The 24,866-nt window shown below is 36.8% G+C and overlaps 1 protein-coding gene and 1 long non-coding RNA gene across 11 annotated transcripts; both read left to right on the forward strand.

Moving 5' to 3' along the window:
• The first annotated feature begins 302 nt into the window (after window positions 1-302).
• Window positions 303-24,045, forward strand: LOC143264157 (uncharacterized). 8 transcript variants are annotated; one of them, XR_013037678.1, is made up of 4 exons: window positions 344-1,643; window positions 21,772-21,823; window positions 23,743-23,861; window positions 23,980-24,045. It is a non-coding gene; the product is annotated as an uncharacterized LOC143264157 (long non-coding RNA). The 8 variants fall into 8 exon arrangements; XR_013037679.1 differs by having other exon boundaries at window positions 23,743-24,045; XR_013037680.1 differs by lacking the exons at window positions 23,743-23,861; window positions 23,980-24,045 and adding an exon at window positions 22,518-22,774.
• On the forward strand, window positions 7,495-14,880 carry LOC143264156 (uncharacterized). Of its 3 annotated transcripts, XM_076530018.1 has the most exons (7): window positions 7,495-9,124; window positions 10,384-10,494; window positions 10,631-10,686; window positions 10,769-10,832; window positions 13,749-13,818; window positions 14,165-14,292; window positions 14,393-14,880. In XM_076530018.1, exons 1-6 carry the CDS (start codon window positions 9,113-9,115, stop codon window positions 14,245-14,247), a joined length of 396 nt encoding a protein of 131 aa, XP_076386133.1. In that variant the 5' UTR covers window positions 7,495-9,112; the 3' UTR covers window positions 14,248-14,292; window positions 14,393-14,880. The 3 variants fall into 3 exon arrangements, with proteins under 3 accessions (XP_076386133.1, XP_076386132.1, XP_076386131.1); XM_076530017.1 differs by having other exon boundaries at window positions 14,165-14,880; XM_076530016.1 differs by lacking the exons at window positions 13,749-13,818; window positions 14,165-14,292; window positions 14,393-14,880 and having other exon boundaries at window positions 10,769-13,210.
• Window positions 24,046-24,866: the final 821 nt, after the last annotated feature.

The following is a 24,866-nucleotide window of genomic DNA, read 5'->3' on the forward strand; positions in this document are numbered from 1 at the left end:
CTTATCTTAAATATCGTCAAGGAACACTAATTTACCAACTCCCGAATTGCTTCACAATGTTTAAAGTATGTTTCAGATTTTTTCGGTTTTAAAATTTCATTTACTCTTCCATACACTATACTTTTCCTATCCGAACCACAAATACAATAGCGAAAATAACATTCCTCTATTAATCTTAAAACTTTCTAACAAATTATGCAGAGTTAATTCGAATGGTCATAATTCAAAATCATAGTCAAAAATTACAATTATCAAATACAATATGTTAAACTGTAACGTTCTTTCAAAACTCGGTGAAGAATTCCAGAACATTCGATTGATTACGTTTAGAATATCCAGGTATAAATAGGTGCGAAGAAGAAGCATCGGAAAGTATGAGAAAAGGAAAGAGGAAGCATTATACTTTTGAAAAAACCATTCACGGATGCTTACGTATCGTATTGACGTTATGATTTTTCAAAACTAACTGTTCGCACGAGAGTGCCATCTACAGGACAGCGAGAATCTTTTTGAAACTACAAAGGAAGTCATTTCGTCCGTCTAACAGTCGAAGGAATTGTCATGATGAATTTGAACAAAGACTCTACACTCATTAATTCGTTTGTGTCGCTAGATTACTGAAATTTAATTTCTATTTCTTTCTATAAAGTGTGCACATTATTTACCTAGCAGTTAAACTACACAAGTAGTGTTATTTTTCAACTGGTTAAAACTTTTAGCTGGTTATAATTTCTCATCTAATGGTATGTAAGTGTTGTATTCTTTTCTTTGTCAGTAAAATGTATTTAATGATGAACTCGAAGATCTACATACCGACAAACGAAATGTTAAAAAGAAGATTTATTAGTAAGTGTTTCCTTTTGATTTCATATGTTTAGAATTTATTATACAATTATATGATGGTTACCGAAAAGTATTCAAAATTTCTTCGATGACTTCAAAATTTTTCAATAAAAAATTATAGAACTTTTTAAAAGGGGAATTGAACAATTGCCGTTACACTGACAAAAAGGTTTAGAAAATGATGGAAATTATTTTGTTGATTAGCACTTAAGATTTCTTTAATAAATCAATGTTTTTCATCAGCAAACAAAATTTTGATTATTTTTCGGTCTCTCTAATATACTTATATAATATATGTTTATTTTGAAAAAAAACCTGACTAGTTTTTACAATTTCAAAGATTATGGAATTCTCTCAATTTGGGATTATGTACAGTGTTTTTTCCATAAGAGTGAAAACTTCGGGTCTGGAATTTCACATCTATAGGATAGGAACTATATTCTTTGTAATTAGCCGAACATGAAAAAACGATAGCAACACAAAAACAAAGAGGGATCTAGGTTCGGCAAATATGAAAGATTCCTGCGTGTTCTGTCTTTTAAATTCAAAAATCAAATTTCTTTGTTCTTGGTTTATTGTGAATGAAACTTCTACCATCGTATTCGTCTCATTAAAATGACACTAAACACGAAATAATTATGATTATAATTACTTGTCCAGCATATCATAAAAGTTTTGGAATTTCACATTTATGGCTAACTATACATTTACAGCAGAGACTCGAATTCCTCCTAACGGCTTGTATAAGTAATCGCTATACGAGGTTTATTATTGTCTTCGGTTTTGGGTCATTTGTTGCTGTAAGTATAATATTTAATATACATCTGTATATAATTAAGTATACTTAATAATATAGAAAATATTTTTCTTTTTATTTCTATATTTTACATGTACGAATACTTTTGTTCTTCACTGTAAATAATTACAGCCGGTATAGAAAGCCTTCGTACATGAATCAGCCACAAACAAAGCTTCGTGGAATTGTTGTTTATTAACTACTTTATTATTAGCAATTAGTGCTAATTCCACGTACTCTGTAAATAGGTATAATATAGATATAAATTAATTATTTCTATAACTTAATTAACAAAAAAGAATACAAAATCGATAGAGATATATAAACAATAATTCTTATAGTTCATAAATTATTACGAAATCACAAGAAATGGAATAATTTAAGCTTATTTGACATTCAAAAATTAAAGTCAACAAATAATTATTATTTTGAAGGATGTTCTTTGGTTTTGTAATTATTAGAACCCGTATTCGCTAAAGAAGTAAGGTGAAGTGGGGTAAGTGCAGACTGGTTTTTGTAAAGTTGGTATTTTAACGCTGTCGATATCAAACGCTTTGCACAATTACTACTATTTGATTAATATTAACTAGGACCTTCATTTTCCTTGTACATTTTGAATTTGATAGGAAATTGTTTAAAATGTCAACTATTCTGCACTTTCCCCGGAAATGGGGTGAGAGCGTAACTTGAAGTTAAATACTTTGAAACTTTATTTCATGCGCAATGAGGCAAGAGCAGAATTATTAACGAATCTGCTATAAACTGCTTTTTACTGCATTATGCAAGTACTCTATACTGCAAACAAGTACTCTTAGCTGAAATATAAAAGGGGATATAGTGAAACAAAACAAAGGAACAAACATACTAAATGGAGAAATTTCGTTCATATTGTAATAAAAATAGCCTGTATACGTACTTGCCTCGTTTACGAACTTACCCCACTTCACCTTACAGTGTTCATCATATTCACAAATGTTAAGTTTACTTTCTTCCGTAAAAATTACTTTACTGCATTATAATATTCTTCGTAAAAAACTGCGCACAGTACTAACGGAAATCCATATCAATATTCAAATTATTAAACTAAAATTTTAAATCAATATTTAAATTATTTTTAAGGTGTTAAACAAATTTATTGTATTTATATTTGAATGTTGCTTTATTTGTTTGATTATAACTCGGCCAATATATTGACTAATTTTTCGTGGTCGTTCATTTCTTGAATTATGTTACAATCTTTTTTTTAATTCATATCTACCAATTATATTTTGCATAGCAGATCGAGGTTTAACTAGGGACATCACTCAAACATTATACGCTGATTTTAATGAACTTTTCGTATGTTATAGGATTTGAAAAAATATTTGATACGTATTTTTTACGTACTTATTTCCATTTTGAAGTGGTAAAAATCACCCTTAAGGCGAGTATGCCGCAGCGGCCATTTTGCTTGCGTACATCAGTGTCCGTCTCACTCATGCACCTTCGAAAATTCGACTTTATTCTGTATAGAGTATTTATTACTGTCTAAAGCAACCAGAGCACCCTGTGGGAAAGTCTATTGATGGGTGCTGTACTCGTAAAAACTTCATTTTCGCAATATTCGAGCGTCAAAGTCGTATCTACGAAATCGCCCCGTCTCCTTCGCATATCGCATTGGTGTAAAAAAGACGACTCTATTTTCGTGGATTCGACTTTGACGCTCGAATATTGCGAAAATGAAGTTTTTACGAGTATAGCACCCATCAGTGGACTTCACTACAGGGTGCTCTTGTCGCCTTAGATAGTAATAAATACTCTACACTGAATAAACTCGAATTTTCGAAGGTGCATGAGTGAGACAGATGCTGATGTACTCAAGCAAAATGGCCGTAAGCCGTGAAATATAGTTCAACGATTATCTGATAGCAGTGCTCGCAGTACTTTTCATCTATTTTGGCAGTTTTGGCCAATACTAATGACCATAGTAGTCGACGCCCACAATAATAATCAATCAATCAATTGGCCAAGTTACCGACAATGTCGATAAAAATATAAATCGGTCGATAACTACAACGTAGGTTTCTAGACTGGCTATGTCACTGCGCATGGCATCACACATGTCACATAATTCAATTAGCTAAATAGAAATGGCAAACTTTTTTACGTATTGATAAAAATGTAAAACATATGGTACGAAAAATAAAAAAATTGATGTATGTACGTTTATTTAATTTTAATTTAGTAATGAATCATTCTCGATGCGGAAATCTTAAAGCGTAATGAACAATACTTTTCACATTTCGTATTCTTCGGACCTGCCGTTCTAACTGTAGACCCCCGCTGTCGGTTTCGTCAGGCAGAGTCTAACATGCGGCACTTACTGCAACAATAAGACCATTTTTATGACTTACTACTCAAATCGTGACGTTTCTGTTGAAAATCAGTAAATTTCTAAGCATTATATATTAAAAACTAATAAAAATCGGGTAAATACATTAAACCTTGATGAATTCGTCTTGAAAAGCACTATTGCCTGATCGAGAAAAAAATATATAGTTCCATTTAAAAACGAAACTTCACCATCATATATTTTACATCGATAATATTAAACAAATTTTGTTTACGCCAAAACATAGAGCCCCTTTCACCCCACAATTCCCATATAAACACTTTTTCGTGATATCAATAGTTCATGAAATGTCGCGCTGTTACACTTAGGCGTGCACACCCTGCAATACAAAGGTTGTAACAGTCCAGCGTCGCACTGCACTGTAAAGTGCAGTTCCATCGACCATTACCGATGGTTGACAATTGCATTCTGCAATTGTACTCGTGGATCATGCGATAACACGAGTTGCTCGACACCAGTCTGCATTTGTTCAAAAAAAAAATGATTTGAAAAAAAAAATGATAAAAATAATAAACGTTGCAACGGTCCAGTGTCGTACTATATTGTAAAGTACAGTTCACAATTATTGCTTGACACCGGTCTGCACACGAGTAAATAGTGTGCAGTCCCGCTGACTTGTTCACGGGTTGAAAATAAAAAATGATAAAAATAATAAATGTTGCAACGGTCCAGTGTCCTACTGTACTGTAAAGTGCAGTCCCATCGACTTTTGTCGGTGGTTAACAATTGCAGCTAAATGCAATTGTACTCATAGATCACGCAATCGCACAAGTTTCTGGACGCTGGTAAATCGTAAATAACTAAAAGCATTTTCAACCCTTTCCTTTCCTATAAAGCAGTGCTCCAAATTAGTTGCACATTTCGGGGCGATTCCTGAGTAACCGCTTACTGTACCCCCACTCCCGCTCTAGACTGCCCGTGTTACGTCGTGTGCCAGGGGCATCGTACGATAGATTTGTCGGGATCCATCCGTGATTAAAAATTTTGCTTGCACTGTTAATAATTTTTATTTTTACAGGTTATTAAAGTTATTAATACTTGTTTACGTCTATAAACATCTTCCATATACAGGGTGTTCGACTACTGGTGGGCATAATTTTAGGGGATGGTAGCTGGGGTGATTCTGAACAACTTTTTCCTGTACCAAAATGCTGGTTAAAGCTTAGTTTTTGAATTATTAATGAAAAACACTGACCAATTAGAGCGCGAGAATAGCGCGTGCCCAGATGCGAGAGCGACGGATGTAAGCGTGATGGTTGACCATGGTCGTAAACAAACAAATCGCGCGGTAACATAGTTACCATCATCGGTAATACGTCAGCCGGTACGTAGTTATTTATTTATTTATTTGGTTGTTTGTTTAAAGTCGCATCAACCACTCAAGGGGGTAAGTAGTTATAAAATTCACAACTATTAATAAGTATAAATTTATTAACGGAACTCATTGTGTGGATGAAACGAAAATAAATGTGAAGGTCAAGCGCAGTTTCTTTTTGATAATTAAAAAAATGACTGTTTGTTTAACGGTATAAAATTAAAGAATACTTGGACGCTTACCTCATGAGTGAATTTACGATGAAAGAATTCTTCACTAATTTTGAAGTACATCGTCATATGACAAGAAACCTATTTACTCGCTAAAATCCATAAGAGCATATCAATACCCGCTCTATGGGATCGTCAAGTAAAAAGGGTGACTGTCATATTTGATGTTTTCCGTATAATAATGGTACAATTTTCGGAACCCATAATAAACAAACGCACAATCACACAAGCACCACGATTGTCCAGTCCGTAGCATCGAAATGTTAAAAATGTCCACCTTTTTTCCACATCAATTCATTTACAAAAGTTCCTCACTATGTACCCACTACACATTATGCGTGATGAGTGATTCAAAGATAAAAGTCAGTTATTGCAATAAACTAGAGAGGCGCTAAAGGTCGCAAGTTAAGGCACACTTCAATCTGTGCAAGATCTGTAGTGAATTTCTCGTAAGCAAGAATAGTGTCCTCTACTACTCTTCGAAGATGGAGATTCAGTGATTTAACAGCAGCTTCCCAGATTTTTCTTGAAAATCCAAAAGTGAGTGTTTTAATCTCCCTCCTACACGAAGAATTCCTCTTTTGTCCAGAAAAGGACTTAACCTGTTCAATGGTTTACGAGAGATAGAAGCAGACTGGTCAAGTAAAGCCATTTCTACTGGAAACTCAAGGTGTTGTATACATTTGGTAAGGTAAGTTGAGTATTAAGCAATTCGTTGACACCAATGTTACTATTGAGCTGAGGTGAACAATTCTCGCTCTTTCTCTTTTCAAAACGAAGACAACAGCATGTTATTCTGCACAATTCTTCTATAGAAGAATATCTAGATATAAATTCTTCTAAAAAGGAGGAAGTAGTAACAGTAGAGCAGACTAGCTTAGAAACGCGAGCTTCCTTAACCGTGTCTAAATTTGAAAGAAGGTAATTATCCAAGTTGAGATCGTGATTGGATAAAAAGGTAGGTCCCTTCCACCAAATGCTGCAAGACAACGACCTTTTTCTCGAAAGGCCGCGAGATGCTATACCAGCCGGGTTTCCTGCCGACGGAATGTAACGCCAGATTGCTTCAGGCAACGATGTCTGAATTTCGGATACCCAATTGGCGACAAAGGTCTTTCATTTTTTATATGGGTGTTGCTGAAGCCAGCTGAGAATTTTTTTTTTTGGGACCGAAACCACCGCTGAGTTGGGGTTCCTCAGCCCGGGGGTGGAGTAATCGCGTTTCGGCATCTCTTCCACCCCCGACATTGGGTGGCCGGTAGGGGACAAACAGGTTAGGTTAAATTAGGCCCCTCTACTTTTCTCAACCCGGCTTGGGACGGGCTATGGCAGTTGCCCCCATGAAAGGTACGCACACCTGTGGGAGCACAGGTGGCCCCACCTTCATGAGGGAGTTAGGTTTAGTTGAGTATGTTAAGAAGTCTAAAAAGTAAAAAATAAAAGATCCACACACAAAACAGAAAACCACATACATCCTCAACACACACATGCTTCCCACATGCCACATCAAGTCATACATTCTAGTTAAGCATACTAACACGTCAATAAATAATAAAAACGCTCAATTGGGGTTGTCTAAAAGTTAATAGTAAAACTTATCCGTATACAGGGTTTGTCCAATAAGTATCCGGATTGATGTCTTAAAATGAAGTGCGTTGAAAATATACGTACATTGAGTTAATAATCTTCAAAGTATGCCCCTCCTGCATCAATACACCGTTACCAGCGGGTTTTCCATTGTTTATACGCTTCCTGGAAGTCGGCAAGCGTAAGACTGTTCAGGCACTCCGTCGAAGCCGCTTGAACCGCCTCAATCGTCCCGAAACGATGTCGTTTAAGGCTTCTTTTAATGCGAGGGAACAGAAAAAAATCAGAGGGTGCTATATCTGGACTGTAGGGTGGTTGGGGTAGTGTTGTGATGTTATGCTTCGTCAGTATCTGTCTCACAATTAACAACGTGTGACTTGGCGCGTTGTCGTGATGGAGCATCCAGGAATTCGCGATCTCCCTTCGTACGCGGCGTACTTCAAGTCTCAAACGTTCGAGCACTTCTGCGTAAAATTGGCCATTCGCTGTTTGTCCAGCAGGTACAAACTCCTTGTGGATAACACCTTTTGCGTCAAAGAAGACAATAAGCATCGATTTTATCCTTGACTTGCTCATGCGAGCCTTTTTCGGTCGAGGAGAGCCGCTTGTGTGCCACTCAGCACTTTGTATTTTTGACTCCGGATCGTATTAAAAAATCCATGTTTCGTCACCGGTAATCACTCTGTCTAAAAGATTTGAATCCCTCTCCAAACATTCTAAAAGTTCACGAGAAATCGTCACACGGCGTTCTTTCTGTTCCTCTGTTAAAACCTTCGGAACCAATTTAGCGCACACTTTTCGCATTTGCAAATCCTCGGTTACGATAGAATGAATAGTGGATTTCGTTAAATTTAATTCCTGTGCAATTAAACAAATGCTTAAACGGCGATCGGAATTCAAAATTTCCCGCACTTTGTCGACATTCGTATCGGATCGGGACGACGACGGTCGTCCAACGCGTTGCTCGTCTTCAACGTCTTCACGGCCATCTTTGAAATTTTTGTGCCACTCAAAAACACTCGTTCTGGACATGGAATCATCCTTGTAGGCCTGACGAATCATATTAAATGTCTCCGTAGCAGATTTATTTAGCTTAACGCAAAATTTAATCGCACAACGCTGCTCGATGTTTCGTTGCATTTTGATTCTCGACGCGAACGTTAAATATGCTTCCACTTCAAGCACGATATAAACGAAACAAATGGTGAAAAACAAATGAACCTAGATTTTTATTATACATAACAACTTTCCGCATCGATCTAGCTAATAGAGATTGCTCCCTGACCTACCAAACTAGCAGAAAAAAATCAGTCCGGATACTTATTGGACAAACCCTGTATTAATTAAAAAACAATACTTACAATCCTTAGCTAAGAAATTGGGGGGGAGGGGGGAATTCCTTAATACCCAAGTACTTTTGTTACCGTACCCAGGTGGAAGAAGGGGGGAAATGTCAACTCCCCCTAATTTCGCCAGGACACCACTAACTTCATCCTCTGTTAAAAACCAACACACCCCAGAATCTGAGGTCAGATTTCAGGTCTCTTTTAGTCTGTAATAAGAATATGGGGTATAAAGTATTAATTATATTATAGGTGATTAAAATCTCCGTATCTGAGAGCGTCTTAATTTGTCTTTTTATTTCGTTTGTTATTCTTACATCTTGTGCGTGTAACTCCTGGCATTTATTGAAAATCTTTGTTCTACTCGAGGCAATAAGATCAAGGGGAGGGAGCCCAACTATAACCCCCGCCCCTTCCCCTGAAGTGGACCTGTAAGCACAGTTTATAAGCTGTACGCACTTTCTATTTATTATCATTATATTTCTTTTTTTATTAAGGGTATCCACGCACACCGGTGCCGCATAAAGGACAACAGACATCACCACCGAGGCATGCAGGGCCCTCCGCTGGGCCCTCGAGCCCCCAATATTTGGCTTAACTTTAGCAATGCTCCCTAAGGTAAGCTCAGCTTTGTTCTCTATCCACTCTAAATGGTCTTTGAAATTTAGTAAAGTATCTACTACCACTCCAAGATATTTAAGCTGTTCCTTGGGCTGTATGTAATCGTTTTTTACGCGGATTAGATGTTTCGTCCATTCTTTGTTATTTGAGAGCGCTCCAAAAATGAGTGCTTCTGTCTTACCTGGGAATACTTGCAGTCCTAACGTTTCAATAGTATTTATTATTTTCGCCAGTATTATGACCCTAAGGCCCACTGCCGAGCACGATTTTAAAACTTTGTCATATATAAGGACCCATAGCAGGGGCCTGAGAATTGAGCCCTGGGGAACTCCCCTGCTTATCTCAAAACTTGCCGCCCTCAAGCAGCACCGTGCCCCTCCGATCAGATCAATACGAGAAAATTAGGGTTTGGAGGTAAAAGGGAACCCCCATCCCCTTGATCACTGTAATAATTGCATTCCAGCAAATAAAGTTGAACGCATTTTTGGTGTCCAGGGCTACCCCCACTATTTTTTCTTTTTTACTTTTCCTCTTGGTTACGAAGCCCTTGAGGTCCAGCAGCGCGTGGACCAAGGATATCATTCCTAAAGCCATATTGGTTATCATTTAATTTATAGTTCCTTAGCCATGATTCTATCCTGTTGGATATAATTCTTTCATACAGTCTTCCGAGCTCGCTTATCAAGCAAATGGGGCGGTATTTTTTATTTTCATTGTCTGAGATCTTTGGTATAAGGACTACCTTAGCCTCTTTCCACTTTTTAGGAAATTTCAGCATTCGAAAGGGGCAGAAGAGGGCTTCCGCCAGCTCCTCACCCCTTCCCAATGCCACCATTTTAACCACCTGGCCCGGTATATTATCCGGACCCGGGGCTTTTTCAGTTTTAATTCTTTTTGCTGCGACTATAATTTCTTCTTTACTAATTTTAAGTTCTTTTTTAGATGATTCTCTAATATTATCTAATTCGGAACTTGGAAGACCAGGTAGCGGATCTCCCTTCGGGAAAAATTCTCTAATTATTTTTTTCCCCTCGACTCTATTTGGGGGGGGGGGGGGGGGGATTCCTTTTCTTAGATTTTATAAAAACTATTTTGTATGCGGCTTCTCAAATCTCCTGGTCTACGTCCTTTATTAATTTCTGCCAGCATTTCCTTTTTTGATCTTTTATCATTTTCTTTTACTCTTTTTTAAATCTATTACAATTCGCCACAGCGACTCTATATTCCCTAATCTTTATTTCTTGTTTCTTTTTCAGCTTCGAAACTCTACGAGCACTCTTATTCCACTTGCTCCAAACTACCTTAATCTCCTCATCCCACCAGTAGGCATGCGAGAATTTTTCCTTCTTGCCCGTTCTTTTTTTAAGGTACTTATCACAAATCTTACCTAACATATCGCAAATTTTATCATCCAAAGTATCCCATTCCGTATCCTCTGTGTTTAAATTTCTAATTTCTCTACAATTCTATCTCTTTTAGTATTAATTCTTCTTTCTTTTTCAGGTTTTTAAGGGTCCAGCCTGCACCTTCCGCATTGGCATCAGTCCGGATTTCTCTGGGTGAGTCGTTTTTTATTACATATGTAATATACTTATGGTCGCTTAAAGTAATTTCATCTTCTACCTTCCATTCGAGAATCAGGCTGAAAAATATATTCGAGGTGAACGTAGCATCGACGCTCGACGCACCTCTGCCCCCTTCAAAGGTAAGCTTCCCTCCTTTATTTATACAGATAAAAACATTTTCATCAAGTCAGTTTTCTATGAATTTTCCTCGTAAATCTACTCTATCAATTCTAGGTTTCCCCCACCGAATCGAGTGTGCGTTTACGTCTCCATCTATTAATATATTTTCACAATTCTTTCTCATTATTTGTTCAATATCCTTATTCAAGATATCCCAACACTCCATGAATTCTTTTAGAGATTTATTCGATGAGAAATAAATCGAGATTATCCTCTTGCCGTAGTTTGATGAGTCTCACTCGTGACGCACTCATAGTTCAAATGTGACAAATCCTGTTAAAATTTGTAATACTCTTCAACTTCAAATTTACGTCCAACTATAATATATATAGTCAGAGATTGCTAAATATAAAATACTCACAACATTTTAACTTTCTTTATTTGTTTTAATATCATAGCTATGAATAGTTAGTTTTGATTGACGCATTTGGCAAATAAATTATACGGCAAGGGGTTAAGGTTATGTCACCATATGCACAGGCGACATAACCCCTACATCCTCTTTTGTAATTTAATTCCCTTTCAAGATTAATGCCCGTAATGGCATCATTTCTGTCTATACAACGAGTTTGGTGGTTCGCTTATAATCGCAATCGAGAAGTTGTCTTTACGCATACTATTCAGTAACAAATCGGAAGCAGTGGGCGATTTGTTTAGATTAATTTGAATAATTTTAACTTTGTCTGTCATTTCTAGAATCTATAGACTGTAAATCTGCTTAGTATCCTTGTGTAAAAAACAATAACAAAAAGTACAACGATAAAATAAATAAATAAAGGAGTTTACTTCCTTGGTGTTACTAAAATATCCCTATATCTATCCGACTCTAGGTATTCGTCATCATTGCTGACTAATGTCAGCTCGTCAATGTCTTGTATGGCTTTCCTGGCCCTGTCCATTTCAATGTCTACAAAAGTACGCTTACCTAGCATGAGTTCCTCTTCTCTGCTCCTTGATTCAAGTTCCGTTATTGCATCCTTTTCCTGCTTCCTTTTCGTTCTTATTTCTTTGTTCTTCTCGTTCGTTTTTATGTTGTTTACTGGTGTACTTGGATCCTTCCTACACTCTGTTGACGCGTGCCCGTAGCCCTTGCATATCCACCACTAAATTTTAGAATATCGATTAATACTGCATCTTGACCCGCCTAATTTAATAATTTTTTTTTATATCAATTGTTCTGCCAGATTGATGGGGAGCTTAATGAGAGCCGTTTGGAATGATCCCTGCTCCCTTATCAATCTGACGGTTTCAATATTTTCAAGCACCGGATTATCCGGGGGTAAAATATTAAGGTTTTGATAAATAGCTTCTTTGACCTCTTGCTTTCCTAAGAGGGAAATCAATCTTCCTGATTTTAATCCCCTCTTTGGGTTCCAATTTTCTAGCATTACCCTTCTCGCTAATCCTTTTACTAATATGTTGGATTCAGTCGTCCACCCCTTTGTCCCCGTCTACTTCAACTAAAATACCCCCGCCTCTTGCCATTCCCATTGTTTTGATTTGTACTTCCTTTGGTGAGCCCACTTCTTTTTTAAACTTCTGGATGTCTTTTATCATCTTCACCACCTGCCCCGGTAAGTTATCCGGGCACGGCTCCTTCCCAGTCTTAATTCTCTTCGCTACCAGAATAATCTCTTCCTTATCTATTGTCAATTCTTCACACGAATTTATTTTTATTTCATCCAACATCGTATCAGGGAGCCGGTGGACTGAGTCACCCTCCGGGAAAAGTTCTCTTGTAACTCCTATTCCTTCCTCCCTATTCAGAAGAGGATTTCTTTTTTCAAATTTTTTAAATACTATTTTGTATGCTATCCCCCATATATCTTGATCCAGCTCCTTCATGAGTTTTTCCCAACATTTCCTCTTCTTAATTTTGATAATTTTTTTAAGCTCCTTTTTATCTCTATTATAGGTTTCCACTGTCATAATAAAATCTCTCTTTCTTCTCTTTTTTTTCTTTTTTAGTTTCCTTACTCGTCAAGCGTCTTTGTTGCATCTACACCAAACCTTTCTCACTTCCTCATCCCACCAGTATGCATGCAATCTTTTATCTCCCTTACCCTGTCTTCTTTTCCTTAAATACAGTCCTGAACAAAAAGATAGCACATGTATACATGTGTGCTATCTTTAATTTCTTGAAAACTACTTAGAATTTTTTAATGTAATACATACCATTCTAATTGTTACATGACAAAAAGAAGGAACTTCTTAGTAAATATGGTTGACCTTGCTAGCTTTCTGAGCAAGCAGAAGAAATATACAAATACTGCCAGCGAAATGATAGCACATTTGTCTTTGTTTTTTTACTAATCTTTCTTTTTTCAAATCATGGTAGTAAAATGAAAATGTCAGTAAAAAAAAATTCAGTGGAGTGACAATAACTCCACTTTGGTGTGGAATGACAATACGGCTCTTCCGTTTGAACTCCTATTAATCGTACATTTTTTCCTTGATACTCCCACAGTCTTTTTTCCCCTATTTTTTTTGTGAGTCTAGGGGAATCTTTCCCTTTTCCGCTTTTTTCTGTGTTCCTATCTGTCTCTTGTCTCTCCTGTATTTTCCCCAATATTCCCTTCATGTTTTCTATCTCCTTTGTAACGGGGCTCAGGAGTTCAGTTTCTTCTCCGCTACCTCCCTTATATACAATTGAGATCTCCTTCCTTTCTCTCTCTCCCTCTCTTAATTGCCCTTAGTTTTGTACATTCCTTGCTCAGGTGATCCTCCTTGCCACAAAGGTAGCAAACACCATTTTTGTGTTTACAAGTCCAAGAGAGATGCGTCCTCAAATCGCATTTGATGCACCTCCTGTTGTCTTAATATTTCTTAATTTTACAATTAGTCCATTCTAGTCTAATTTTTTCTTTTTTAATCAGGTCCTTTCCCGTTTTGTGTGGAAATTCAACGCATGCAGCGTTGTTCCCCTGACTGGATTTCCTGTAAAAGGTAATTCTATAGTCTTCTAATTGGTACGCATTTTTCAGTATGTCAATTATATCCTCCTCCTCTATGTCTATATCTATCCCTGTAAACATAATCTGTTTCCTTTTCCCTATAACCACCTCGGTTTTCATGTCGGCATCTTTAAATTTCTTAGCTAAATTGTGTAAACCGGGTAGGTTATCGGCATAAAAGAGGATGTCTTTCCCTTCCCGCGTTTGTCTAATCCACTTTATAGTAGCATCTCCTATGTCAATCTTATTTTTGATTTCTCTTAGTGTAGTTTAGAAACCTTTACCTTTTTCACACCTTACTTTAATAAAACCTACTTTCTTTTCTTCCTTTTCTTCAGTTACGCACCCGCGCATAGGACAACCAAAGTCATACTCCATGGGTGGTGCACACCCTCACACCGCAGCCAGAGCTTGGGGCTAGGGATTTATTATGCAAGTATTCATCCTCGTGGCTCAACCAGCTAAGGTAAGGCCCCCATTCCTGCGAAACATGACCACAGGTTTACGGTATACAAGGAGCTCAGGAAACCTGGGATTGCCAAAACCCATACTGTGGACGTTTTCAGGCAACCTACAGCCCCTGGGACGCCGTTCCCCTATGACGGGAACGCGGTGCTTGCTGCGGAACGCTACGCAGAACAATATCGTAGTACGAATCCTTCCACTGCGAGATGTTTTTGCAAATTAGCGAACAGATTATATTCGAGCGGCTCGTTTCATCCTGTACGATTTGATACAGGATGTTTCTATCATATTCTTGTCGTATGAACGGACGAGGTGCTCGAAGAATTTGAACGCGACGGTGCTTTGAGCATTCGTGACGTCAGCCGACGTTTGCGATAAATAATGTAAAAAATCATAAAACATCTTATTAAGATATGAAAACAGCTATTAATAAAATTTTTGTCTTTTCTTTCACTATGCATCGCTCCGTGATACACCGCGCTCTTCACGAAAATGATATTTGGACCCAGAAGATTTCACCCGGTGAATGGAGTCTTCAAGAATTTTGTGGACAGTCGAAGCCCACTTTACAAGAGAAGGGCGCTTCAATGCCCACAATTCACATGTGTGGAACGCTGAGCACAACCGTTGATTGTACACTTCGCTAAACAGATTGGTATAGTATCTCAGATAAGAGAGGAATGCAGAGGAAGCATTCGTGGGAGAGGAAGCAACGTAAAAGAAAAATAACAAAAAAAAACACACGCAAATCAAAAAGACACGCACATAGACACGTACATTCTGCTAAACATATTGTCCACAATTCACATGCGTGGGACGTACAGAATCCAATAGCACTCGTTCACGCGTTGAGTACAATCGCTGGTTGTACACTTAGCTAAACAGATTGGAGGGACAGTGTACAGAATTTTTACAAAATATGTTCTTCCGACACTGTTGAAGGAAATTACTTTAGAGATTCGGAGGAATATGTTCTTCCAACATGATGGTGCTCCTACCCATTACGCTGCAAATGTCAGGACATATTTAAACTCTAAGGTCCCTCGACTTAATACCACCTGACTTTTTTTTCTGGAGATACTTGAAGGTATGATTGTTAATCATTATTGTTACATATTTCTCAAGATGGATTTTAAGATAATCCGTCATTCCTCTCATGTATTTTGTGGACAGATGAAGCCTTCTTTACAAGAGAAAAGGGTGTTTCAATACCCACAATTCACATAAGTGGGACATACGGAAGCATTCGTTCACGCGCTGAGTACAACTGTTGGTTGTACACTTTGGCAAACAGATTGGAGGGACAGCATACAGAATTTTTGCGAAATATATTCTTCCGACTCTGTTGAAAAAAATTACATTAGAGATTTAGAGGAAATGTACTCATGTTTTTGTAACATGATGGTGTGCCTGTCAATTATACCGCGATTGTCAGGTCATACCTAGACGAAGCCTTTCAAAGATAGGTGGACTGGCCGTGGCAACGCAGTTGCGTGGGACCCAAGATTTCCAGATTTGAATCCATTGGACTTTTTTCTCCGGAGATATTTAAACGTATGATAACTGTTATTCATTGTTGTTATATATTTCTAGATTATGTATTTATACAGCTTAACAATTTCAACTTATTTTAATTGTTTCAGTATAAGGTGTACCATGAAGTAGTATCAATCCTGCAGAAAGTGGTAGCCAGCAACCACAACGTTGTTGCTAAAATCACCCCCGAAATGCTACACAGAGTACCATAGAGATAAGTCCTATCTTTATTTTTTATAAATATCTTCTAAATTTAAAATAGACAGGGATTAATACATTTCACTATAATATTATGTTGGGTACTGAAAGGTCTCTTTGGGCTTCGAATTTTTTCGATGTTTGGTTCAACGTATTTATGCGAATGCTCATTTTCTAAAATGAAGAATATAAAATCTGAGAAAAGGTCCTATCCCTCAGATAATTCATTATCATCCTTGATCCGAACAAATTCTTCTCAGTTTTCTGTGGATATACTATCCCTCGTAGAATCGTGCAAACGACCCAGAAGATTAAAAGACTATTAAAATATTTTCGATTTCGATTTTCAGTGGTGGGGAGATGGTCCTCGAACGGGAGGTTTTTCTACAAAAGCATAATTATGTACGGATAACGAAGGAAACCGTAAATTTGCGGTAAGTGGGTTTTAAAAGGAGACTAGATAGGAAAATTTCAAATAGAAATAAATTAGACAGAAGCATAAATAAAACATAATAAATAAATAAATAAATGGACATATAAATCAATAGACAGGTGAGGCAGAACAAATAGGTAAATAAATAAAAATAAATAAAAAGCACCATATAATATATAACTAAACATAAATAAAATCAAATAAGAATGAAACAATAGACATATGAAAAAGTAAGTAAATAAAAGATATTTAAATGAGTGAAGACTAAGCAAGAGAGGGGGAAAATATTAGAGTAATAGCAGGGAAAAATAGAAAATAATAAATAAATAAATAAATAAGATATAAATAGCAAGTAAATAAAATAAAATAAAATATAAATAAAATTAACTAAGAAAACCAGTATATGAACAAGAGAGTAAGAAATAGTAAAAGAAACGTACAAAAGAGATAACTGAACTTAAAAAGACTGCATAAATAAACTAAGTAATTAAATAAATAAATAAATAAGCAAATAATAAATAAATAATAAATAAGTAAACCAATAAATAAGTAAATAAATGCATACACAAATAAATAAGTAGCTAAATAAATAAATACATAGCTCGGTAAAGTGTAACAACGCTGGAACCTAAGTTCAGATAGTTACAAGAGCTAAAAGGTAAAGAGCGGCTTTTACCCCTAAACGACTCGATTTCGCAAATAAAGATTGTGGGATTCGTGTGGTGTGCGGTTAAGGAGTGAAATCCACAGGTCAATATCTTTCAACAATTAGATTTATTCAATAACGATAAGAAATGAAACTAACAAACAACAATAACAACAAATAAAGAAAAGTATACAAATTATAAATGATTGATTAGAATAAAGAAACTAAATAGATCTTGATATAATGGTAATAATAGAAATAATAGAATTTGACAAATTAAGCAATAGACAATCGTGAATTTAACGATATAAAACTCGCTGGTTAGTACTTTATATTGGATCGTATCTAAATCAGATCTCTGATAAAGCAAACTTCGCATTTGTAATATTAACTAAATTTGATATTCCTTATATATATTCGATTTTCGTGTTCGAAGCTATCGCAATGACAAGATTTTACTTGATTAACACGTTTATAATTTATAATGAATCCTACCTAAGTGTGGTTCGGTTTCTGGACTTATATAATTGAAATTTTACAAAATTAATAATGTTAGCGCTTTGTAATCTACCGCCGCGAGGAATTCGACCTAAGTGAGATTCTCTAAGCGCACCTAAATACGCTTTCACAAAATTAGACAGATTTATTCTACTATCTAACGCGGTGTAGTCGACTACGTAAATTACGCTAAAGCGAGAACAGTATTCTTTATTAACTCAAATGACCAAAATTTATTTGTATCTAATGAATTATTTCTTCGGAACAATTACTCTTATGATTTGACTCGACAACTAAATGGTTCATGACCCTTTTAGCCAAAACGAATACTGACAGCCGAAACCAGATCGCTTAATTGGGGAGCTGTGCGTTAGCCAGCTACTAAAGCGACCTAACGATACCAGAATCAGGTGAACAATATAAGTCTGACAGGGTAAGTATCACACGCCCAAGTATCTAAATGGCGTATACCCGCTTGACCAATCAAGTATCAAGATTCGTTGCGGCTCTTGACAGCGAAAATTGTTCCTAGATATTCTTATCAGAGAGAGTTGCGACTAGCTCGACTTCGAAAACTGTTCTGTTGCTTAGACGGGTTTCGCTCGCCCTTTTATACTCGCAGGTTCGCCGAATTCCTGGAATTTCTGTGACCCCAGAATATCTAAATTTTCATATAACTTCGTTATTACACATTAATTATAAAATTGAACGGTTTAATTATATTTTAAATGTTGCTCTTTAATTTCTAGCTAACAGTTCGATATTAAAATAGTAGTACAATGGTGTTTTAGCGAAAAATACATTTTCTGTCCTTTTCTAATCAACTGCGCACGAATTCTACGAGAGTCGAATTTATTCCGATTTACAGCTTTTTAATTGAAGAAAATAATTGTGGTTCCGGCCAAGAATAGTTTAATACTGGTTGACTTTTGTTGTTAGGTTAAATGCACGCCAGAACTTTTCTTATTACTATTTATTAATATAAATATATATATATATATAAAGAGAATGAAAAATAACTATAAACATAACGCTGGCCACTATCGCTCTTCTATTCGTGCTAATCTATCGAGGACTGCTCGCAAATTTCGGTTAGAGGTATCGCGATCACCTGTACCCCCACCAAACTACGGGCGCTCGTAACATATAATACATATAATATAATTGTCTACAACTTTACGTGTATAAATTGATTTAGTTAATTAATTAATTTAATGGTCAATAATGCCGTAAATAGAAATAGTATCGCTATCCTTTTTTAGGATTAGCGCCGGTCTCAAGGATTTCGGGCGACTATCGCGGCACGTAGGCACATCATAGCGTAACGGAAATTTCTTATATAAAACTATTTATTAGAAAAATAAATAAAATAATACATTATCTTGTTCTAATCGTTCTAACTTAATGTTCAATTATTTTTTACAGAAAATATTACCTATTCTAAATCGAAATTATGAGACAATTAATATGAATGATAATGTATATATATATATATATTGATTACCGACGGTCGAATCTAATAGGATCGATAGTCGATACGTAGCCTTTGTAGGTAATTTTGGCAATCACTGTCGGTAATTAACTATTCTAAATGGTGGATACAAGATTGTCGTGACGTTGAAGGGAACCAAAAAAAAACTTCTCCAGGGACGTAACAAAAGTAGGTAATGTAGATCGATAAAGTAAATAGCTGCTGTAGATCGGTAAAGTAAATAACTGCTGTAATAAATAAGTATATGAAAGTATGAATCAATGAATTAATAGATGTATGCACAGTTCTTGTTTTTTTTTCTCTCTCTGTTTAAAATCCTAATTCTCTATCGTCTGGTTTCTTTTTCTCTAATACTTCCCTAGCATATGCGGAAAATGTCGTCCACTTATCTTTACTTTCCAGAAGGTAAGTTTCTAAATCCGTTCTCATTAAATCTTCTCCTGGAGGGACCCCATATTTATCCCTAATTTCATTCCAGTGCCTGCAGTAGAAAATTGAGTGCTCTACATCATCTGTCGCGTATCCACAATAGTTGCATTTCGCACTTTTCCTTCTTCCAATCCTTTTTAGATAATAATTAAATGCCCCATGTCCGGACAACACCTAAGTAAGGTGGTATCCGACCTCGCCGTGTTTCCTATTTTTCCATTTAATGATGTCCGGTAGAATCCTCCTGGTCCACGCACCTCTGTTCTGTGGGCCTCTACCGAACTACCTTGCCTGCCATTTATCATACATGTTATTTTCCAGTAGTTTTTTAGTTCTTTTCTTCATTGCGTTATTAACTAATTCATTATTTCTTATCATATCTTGCCAATTGTTAAAAAAGTCCGCTCTATTTTTTGCTATCAAATCCAGGGGAGGGAGACCCGCTATTACCCCCGTCGCGCCCCCTGTCGAGGACTTATATGCACTGGAAATTAGTTGTGCACTCTTCCTATAAATTCGATTGATAATATGAGAATTCCTCTTAAATTTGTGCGCGTCCACCCAAACCGATGCTGCGTACAAGGTTATAGAAACGACCACTGATGCCAACATTGCCCTCTTTTTGGCTCTCGGGCCTCTTAAATTCGATGTAATTTTGTCTAGATTGCTTAACATAAGCTCCGCTTTATTTTCGGTCCATTCCAGATGGGCTCTGAAATTGAATGATGTGTCTATGATTACGCCAAGATATTTGATTTTCTTTTTGGGCTGTACTCTATCGTTTTTGACTAAAATTGGTTGCTGATACCATTCCTTATTATTTGATAGAGCACCAAAGATAAGCGCCTCTGTTTTGCTTGGCGAAATCTGCAATCCTAGTTCCTCTATTTTTTCTATTATTTTTTCAAGCGCGTTATTAATAATTATTATTGTTTCCCCGACTTTTTTCCAGACAGCAGGATCAGGGTATCGTCTGCATAACAGATAGCCTCGAGTCCCGCTGCCATGCATGATTTTAAAATTACGTCATAAGTCAAAATCCATAACAGAGGCCCGAGGATCGAGCCCTGCTGGAACTCCCCTGCTGACATCGAAGGTGTAGCTTCCACCCTCCTGCAACACCGTTCCTTTCCTGTTTTCAACATACGAATTTATGAGGGCTTGGAGGTACAGCGGGACCCCCATCCCCTTGATCGTCTTCAGGATTGTGTCCCAAATTCGTGAGTTGGAAGCGTTCTTTATGTCTAAAGCAATTCCCACTATTTCTCCTTCCTATTTCTTTTTTTTGCCACGAAGCCCTTCAGGTCTAGCAGTGCATGGACCGTAGATTTCCCTTTCCTAAAACCATATTGGTTCTCAGAAAGGTCAAAATGTTCTTTAGAGTAAAATTAGAGTCTAATTTAGAATCTTTCGATTCTACCGGCGATGATCCTGTCGAACAATTTTCCAACTTCATTGATTAGACAGATCGGACGAAATTTTTTATCATTCATGTCTACGCTTTTCGGTATTAGAACCACTCTTGCTTCGTTCCACTTCTTTGGAAATTTAAGCATACGGAAGGGGTAGGAAGGGATTTCTGCCATTTCCTCCCCCCTCTCTAGTGTCAACATTTTCACCACCTAGCCCGGTATATTATCCGGACCTGAGGCTCTTCCTGTTTTGATCCTTTTTGCTGCAATAAGCATTTTCTCTTTGCCAATCATGAGATCTTCTCTTGCATTTATTTTAATATTTTCGAGTGCAGCCTCCGAAATTTCCGGGACTGTCTCTCCTTCCGAGAAAAGTCCTTTCAATACCTTTATTCTCTTTTCCCAGCTTAGGGGGGATTTCTTTTTTTGAACTTCTTAAAAAAAAAAAAAACAATTTTGTACGCCATTCCCCACACATCCTGGTCCAGCTCCTTAATAAGCTTTTCCTAGCATTTAATCTTTTTATAATCTTTTCTATAATCTTTTCATAATCTTTCTTTCCAGTCTCTTTTTTCTTCCTAAGATAAGTTTAGTCACTCTACGAGCGCTTCTATTACAGTTAGTCCACACCTTTTTCACCTCCTCGTCCCATCAATAGGCGTGTCTCTTTCTATTTCCACCGCCTTTCCCTGTTTATACTTGTCGCATATACTCCCTATTAAATCACTAATCCTACCCTCCATCTGATCCCAACATATATCCTCTATATACCACTCTCTTAGATCTATACATAACCTTTCTAATTCTTTCAGTATTAATCCTTTCTTTCTTTTCAGGTTTCCAAGGGTTCAACCAGTCTCCACTACAGAGCTCCCCTTCCTTTTACAGGTAAGCGAATCCTCATTATCTATACTATATGTAATATATTTATGGTCGCTATAGCTGATTTCTTTTTCTACTCTCCAGTTTGTCATAAAATTAAATAATTTATCCGAAACCAGTGTTACATCTACGCTGGAAGCTCCTCTTCCCCCCTCAAAGGTTAAGGTTCCGCCCTTATTTAAACAGATAAAATTGTTTTCGTCGAGCCAATTCTCTATGTATTTGCCTCTCGGATCTATCCTGTCCTTTTTAGGCTTGCCCCAACGAACCGAGTGGGCGTTCAAGTCACCCGCAATTAGAATCTTCCCTTCTCTTTCTCTCCTTAATATCCTTCTAACCTCTTCTTCTAACGCCTCCCAATTCTCCACAAATTCTTTCAACGGCTTATTTGGCGAGATATATACAGAAAATAGGGTTATATCGCCAAACGAACAGGCGACAAACCCCTTACCATCTCCCCTGTACCTTAATTCCCTTTGTAAGTTTAGCCCCATAACAACAGCATTTCTGTCCTCGCTCCAGAAGGTGACGTTGCCTCCCATGGAGCTAGGTGGCACATTAATGATTGCCAGACTAATACTATCCCTATGCATTTTATTTAAAAGTAGGTCTAGAGCAGTGGGCGATCTATTAAGATTAATTTGTATAACTTTACATTCCTTAGTCATGATTGTATAAAAAACAAGTTTGTTTTCCTCAGAAAAAGGAGGGATGTCCTGATGCAAGCATCGAAGCGCTAAATAAGGTGCACATGCAAGCTCGTAAGTAACAGTGGCAAACGCATAATCGCACACGGGAGCTGACATCTCGCGTCTCCAAAAATTGCATTGCTTGCTTTGGTCATTTTTGTTTACTCGAATTTGCCGGTACATTTTTTCAATATCGGCATAGAACGCGTAGGCATATATAACGTCCGCGAGGTCAGTTTGTATTTTCGGACCAGTATGCAAGCAATCATTTAACACGTTCCGTGCCAAGCCATTTTTGCCTGACTTGTCGTTCAGGCCATTTGATATTTTAACTAAAGATCGATATATTATTACACAATATTTCATTATATCATCAATAAATAATTAGTTCTCTTGTTTAGAGCAGTTATCACATCGTGTACCACCGGTGGTACACGTGGCGCTGCGATCAGTTCGAGTGCAAAAGTCAGTCAGTTCGAAACTTTTCGGTTAGTAAAAAAACCTGCTGCACTCGAATTTGTTGAATAAAAAACGAGAGAAATAAAATAAATTATTTAACAAAAGAAGGAGTAGGTAAATATACGGAGATAACATTTTTTGTTTTTCATTTGTTTCTGTTGGAAAACAAGTTTCTATTATTTACTTCATTATTATAATTTTTTTTCTTTTATTATTTTATTTTCATTTCTTGCTATAAAAAAAATGTAAAAAAATTCGGAACTGAAGTAGCAAGACAAAAAACTATAAGAGTAATAACGTTTTGCAGCGATTGCTCGAAAAAGCCGTCTTTATGCCTCCCTTGCTTCAACGAAATGCACCATTAAATGTAATTATTAATTATTGTATATATAACAATTAAATAAACTTATGTGTTTTGTTCTATACTGTATCTTGTATAATGCTTCATTTTTTAGGTAGAAATATAGTTTACAGAATTATATTTGTAATAAAATATATGTTTTCAGCGCATTGAATAAATATGACTGCGTGTACCACCGGCGGTACACGTGGCCTGACGACCAGGTTTACCGTGTACCACCGGTGGTACACGTGGCACGGAACGTGTTAACGACACGCCAAAAGAAGTGCAATGCGATCCATTGAATACGAGTCGAATTTTTGTACTCGTGCTTGTGTCACGAGAGATACCGTAACGAGACAAATAACCGAGGTGGAAGAATGGTCACTATTGAAATTAACGCGACGCATGTGACCAAGTCGTTCGTATTCTTCCAGGAATTGCGAATACGCGTAATGCAGGACTGAATTTGTAGCAAGATGTTTTTCGGTGTTACAAAGAAGACGATACGCAGGCTGTTGTAAGCACCCGAGATTAGCTACATCGCGAGTGAAAGGTAAACTCACGACAAATCGACCGTTTTGGTCACGAGTAAGCTTATAAAATGACTCTCGTATTTGCCGTTCGCTTCGGAGGGAGATTGCTCGCACTTAGAGTATTCCTCCTTATTCCAGAACGAAATCTATAACCGTTATAATCGTATAACCGCTTCAACTCTGCGGCCGATTCCCGTGATGACCTTTTGAGCGAAAACAATAACTCCAATTGAGTGTCGACAAGGACGAGGCAGTTTTCGTAACGATCAGATACGATTTGCTATGCTGGTTTGAAATTTTCACCGGTAATGATGAGCTGCGCTGCTAAATTGTTGATGAGCTGCGCTGCTTCGCCAGTAACGCTTAATTTTAAATAATGGAATTTTTCTACCTCTGGTATCGACGCATTGTTGACCATCATCGACTCAAAGAGATCGCGGAATGGACACCATTGTTTAAAATAGCTGAGGTAGAAATCGCGGCTGAGAATTCTGATTGATGTCAGATGTGGAAAGGTTGTGGCCATAGCTACCTGCGATTTTAAATTTAACTTCGAATCGCATTAGGTACTCAACCTAACCATTTTCTTGTATTAAGACAGTAAATCCTCGGAGAAATAGCTGGAACTCTTAGCGGCTTTCCTTTTCAAATCCGTGATTCTTGCGTGATTCACTTGAAAAGACTTCCAGTTCTCCTGAAGAACTGCAATGTGGAACTTTACGTATGCTTCGATGATGTTAGTTTCTTAACAAGAAGAAACTATTTTATGTATATAAATTTTATAAATTTTATGTAAATAATATAAATGTATTTAAATTTTCACATTCTTTAGAATGGTACGAATTTGCCAATTACAAATGATCAGAATGATTAAGTGCCACTTTATAAGGAAAAATCTATATTTCATTAATGTATAAGTAGGTATTGTCTAAATTATTAAATATAGTACAAATATTCCATGAAATATGCCTTTAAATGAACTATAATTTAGTTCTAAAAAATGGAACGTATTGAGTACGAAAAAT

The sequence above is a fragment of the Megachile rotundata genome, chromosome 3 (genome assembly GCF_050947335.1).
Source record: "Megachile rotundata isolate GNS110a chromosome 3, iyMegRotu1, whole genome shotgun sequence".
Classification (NCBI taxonomy): domain Eukaryota; kingdom Metazoa; phylum Arthropoda; class Insecta; order Hymenoptera; family Megachilidae; genus Megachile; species Megachile rotundata.

Bases quoted from the DNA above. Each gene is read 5' to 3' on its own strand.
- LOC143264156 (XM_076530016.1), top strand. The intron at 10,495-10,630 runs GTACTTATCACA...TTTCTTTTTCAG, and splicing joins TTGCCCGTTCTTTTTTTAAG to GTTTTTAAGGGTCCAGCCTG. The intron at 10,687-10,768 runs GTGAGTCGTTTT...TTCGAGAATCAG, and splicing joins ATCAGTCCGGATTTCTCTGG to GCTGAAAAATATATTCGAGG.